This window comes from Mandrillus leucophaeus, unplaced genomic scaffold (assembly GCF_000951045.1).
Source record: "Mandrillus leucophaeus isolate KB7577 unplaced genomic scaffold, Mleu.le_1.0 Scaffold135, whole genome shotgun sequence".
Classification (NCBI taxonomy): Eukaryota; Metazoa; Chordata; class Mammalia; order Primates; family Cercopithecidae; genus Mandrillus; species Mandrillus leucophaeus.
Genome location: NW_012101310.1, coordinates 1196708 through 1200313, shown reverse-complemented (window position 1 = coordinate 1200313; position 3606 = coordinate 1196708). Strand labels below are relative to the sequence as shown.

The following is a 3606-nucleotide window of genomic DNA, read 5'->3' as shown; positions in this document are numbered from 1 at the left end:
AGAAAGAAAGAAAGAAAGAAAGAGAGAGAAAGAAAAAAAGTAGGGGTTGTCTTTGCCAGAACCTTTAGGAGTTGGTTTCTCCTCTTCTACAGTTCATATTTCTCCCTCTTCCCTTTATAATGAGTATGAATAATAATAACAAAAAGCATATAAATCAATGAGGCCCTAGGAATACAGCCTCTGTCTGTAAGTAATGTAGTTTGAACAATGAAGAATTCAACGCGGGTTCTTGTGCAGGAAGCCAGCATGGGAAGTGCAGTGTTTTAGAGGTTTATTTGGTGGGACACAGAACAGTTAATGGAGAAAGGAAGACAAGTTAAATCCCAGTTCCTGCACTAACTAGAGGTCTGTGACTCTGGGCAAATTGTCAGAAACCTCTGACCTCAGTTTACTCAACCACAGAATAATTCCTCCTTTACAGGGGTTGCAGCGAAGGTAAGGTATGCTAGCCTACAGACGACAACCTCAAGAAATACTGGCTATTGGCATCTGGGAACTTCAGAAGACAAAGTGAAGCCTAGAGATAAAAGGGGAAGAACAGGCTGGGCGCGGTGGCTCACGTCTGTAATCCTAGCACTTTGGGAGGCCAAGGCGGGCAGATCACCTGAGGTAACGAGTTTGAGACCAGCCTGGCCAACATGGTGAAACCCCGTGTCTACTAAAAATACAAAAAAATTAGCTGGGCTTGGTGATGGGCGCCTGTAATCCCAGCTACTCTGGAGGCTGGGGCAGGAGAATTGCTTGAACCCGGGAGGCAGAGGTTGCAGTGAGCGTTTTGATCATACCTCTTCCCTTTCTAGTCTCCATGACTTCTCATGTGAGCTGCCTTTTCAATCTACAAAAAGCCCTGGAGGTGGAAATCACATCTGATTTAGGTCTGCACTGTCACACAGGGTTATTTTGGAAACAGTGATGACACAAACCTTGTAATAATTACTTGGAGTTTATCTTCATCATAACGGGATCATATGCACATTAAAAACGAAGGGTTAAAAAATTAGAGGGTTAATTTTCTATATCCACTTCATACATCCAGAGACAACCCAACATAGTTTTTTTTTTTACTTGATTTTATTTTATTTCTTGCATCTTGTATTATTGATAATACTTGAATGTTATTTCTTTCTTCTCCTGGTTTTTGCTATCTTAAGGTTAAGTTTCTCATCACTCCTCTTCTCCACCTCACCTGTATTAGGATTCAGGTTCGGTTGTAAATTAAGAGAGGATCTCTCTCTCTCTCTCTGTCTGTCTGTCTCTCTCTCTCCAGAAATCAGATTCCAGGTTTTATAAGTGTCTATTCCATGAGGTTGTCCAGGCACCAGGCTCCTGATGAAACGCTGCTCCCAGCATTCTCTGGGGCTGTGGCTTTCAAACTTGAACATGTATAATAACCTGGAAGGCTTCCAATATTGTTCTAAAGTCTCCTCCCTCCCTCATTCCCCTTCATACAGGCATGAAACTGGTCCAAAACATTCTCAATAAGCCCTACCTTGACCACTGAATTTAAAATGGCAAAGTATACACTGCTTTTTTATTTAAACAAAAAAATTGAGACAAGGTCTCGCTCTGTCACCCAGGCTGAGTGCAGTGCTGCAATCATGGCTCACTCCAGCCTCAACCTTGAGGTTGATTGATCAACCTCAATCAATCCTCCTGCTTCAGCCTCCTGAGTAGCTGGGACTACAGGTGTGTGCCACCACATCTGGCTAAATTTTGTATTTTTTTGTAGAAATGAGGTTTCACTGTGCTTCCAGGCTGGTCTGGAACTCCTGGGCTCAAGCAATCCACTTGCCTCGACCTCCCAAAGTGCTGGAATTACAGGCATGAACCACTGCACCTGGCCTCCCTGCTTCTATTCAAACTGTAATCCCCTTACTCTACATCCTAATTCATTTTTCCCCATTGTATTTGTCACCCTCTAATACTATGTACCTTCCATGTTTATTTTGTTTCTTATTTATTGCCTTTTCTTTCCTGCTAGAATGTAAGCTCCATGAGGGCAGGGATTTTTTTTTTCTTCCGTCTTTTTTGTTTTATTCACTGAGATATCCTAAGCACCTAGAATGGTGCCTGGTACACCATGAATGTTCAACACAGATTTCTTTGAATGAAGACAGCTGATGCTCATTTCTACAATGTATATGCAACTACCCCTGGCTTCCTGGGAGGTAGCAGAGGCCATACAGAGCATGTGTGGGGTATCTGGTTTTGTTTAAGCCCATCCCTCTATGAACTGTCCTCCCTGATCTCTCCATCCCAAGAAGGTCATCCTCTTCTCTGATCTCTACAACATTCATAATATATTTTACTTTATCTGGACCATGTGTTAATATACTATCTTGTCTGGTAGTGACTTCTTTCATGTGTATATACCTTATCCCCAAACGAGTCTGTACGTTCTGGGAGGACAAAGACCATAGCTTATGTTTCTTTATTTTATTAATAGCATCTAATACATTGGTTTGGTTGGAGGAGGTGCTGAATAAGTACTTGTTAATGGCAATACATAAGGTTTTGTTTCATTTTATTTTGATTGGAGCCAAGAAATGTACATAGCACAGTATCTGGCATATAGAAATGGCTGGTGAATGTTGGCTATTTCTATTATAAATTGTATTCAAATGCATGACTAACACAAAGCTTTGCACATAATAGGTACCCACTGCATAATAAATTTCATTGAATTAACCAATTTTGAACATTTAACATTGGGGGTTATTTGTTGGATAAGTTTATAACATCCCATTCCTTTCATCACGGCTCAATGTTTTAGCTAAATGCAAACTTATGTATTTATTAAATGGGCAGTGTCCCTCTGGATAATAGTGGACTACTTTGGTTTGATTCAACATAAGCTTTTGTCTTTTCATTGGCAAAGAAGCCACCATCTGTTGTGATTCCAACTACTCATTCTAACAGCAAGATGAAATTTTTTAACCAAATATCACTTTGCCAATAGCATCGAGTTGCTGGCTTTAAGCAAACCTCCCTTTAGTGGGTCTCTACCCAGCCCCACTCTGTGAGGCCCAGAACTTACTTGATGGGTTTGTAGCTAGGGCTTTTACAGAAGACCAGCAGTCCAGCTCCAGAGCCCACCAACAAACCCCCCATCTTCAGGCACCTGATAGCTGACACTCCCTGCGGGGAGAAACAGTGTTAAGAAAAAGGCACCAAAATCTCACAAATTACCACTAAAGAATTTACTCATGTAACCAATAACCACCTGTTCCCCAAAAACCTATGGCAATTAAAAAAATTCAAATGTTAATTAAAAAAAAAAAAAGAAAAAGGCTAAATGAAAGATGAATTAAAAAGATGGCCAAAGTCATGCCAGTGCCGCACACATTGCCTGGAGGACGTTCATGAAGGTTCTGCTCATGATGCACTCCCAGGCTGACCAAGGGAATTCAATGCCAACACCGAGCTCACTTGCCAGGAAGTAACCCTCCTGGGCCTGCAGGATGCAAACAGGCTTCACCATGCTTCCTCCCTAAAACCACCGTTGCATTTTGAATATTTTAAAAATTAACACTTTTGGCCGGGCGCGGTGGCCCTGTAATCCCAGCACTTTGGGAGGCCGAGGCGGGTGGATCACAAGGTCAGGAG

General features: G+C 41.8%; 1 protein-coding gene across 2 annotated transcripts in view; it reads right to left on the bottom strand.

Moving 5' to 3' along the window:
* Positions 1-3606, bottom strand: part of CFAP52 (cilia and flagella associated protein 52) — an 82330-nt gene that overhangs the window by 40042 nt on the left and 38682 nt on the right. For both annotated transcript variants that reach the window (XM_011973155.1, XM_011973156.1), the window contains one exon: positions 3038-3138. In XM_011973155.1, coding sequence (XP_011828545.1) covers positions 3038-3138 — 101 coding nt within the window. The remainder of the gene's footprint in view (positions 1-3037; positions 3139-3606) is intronic.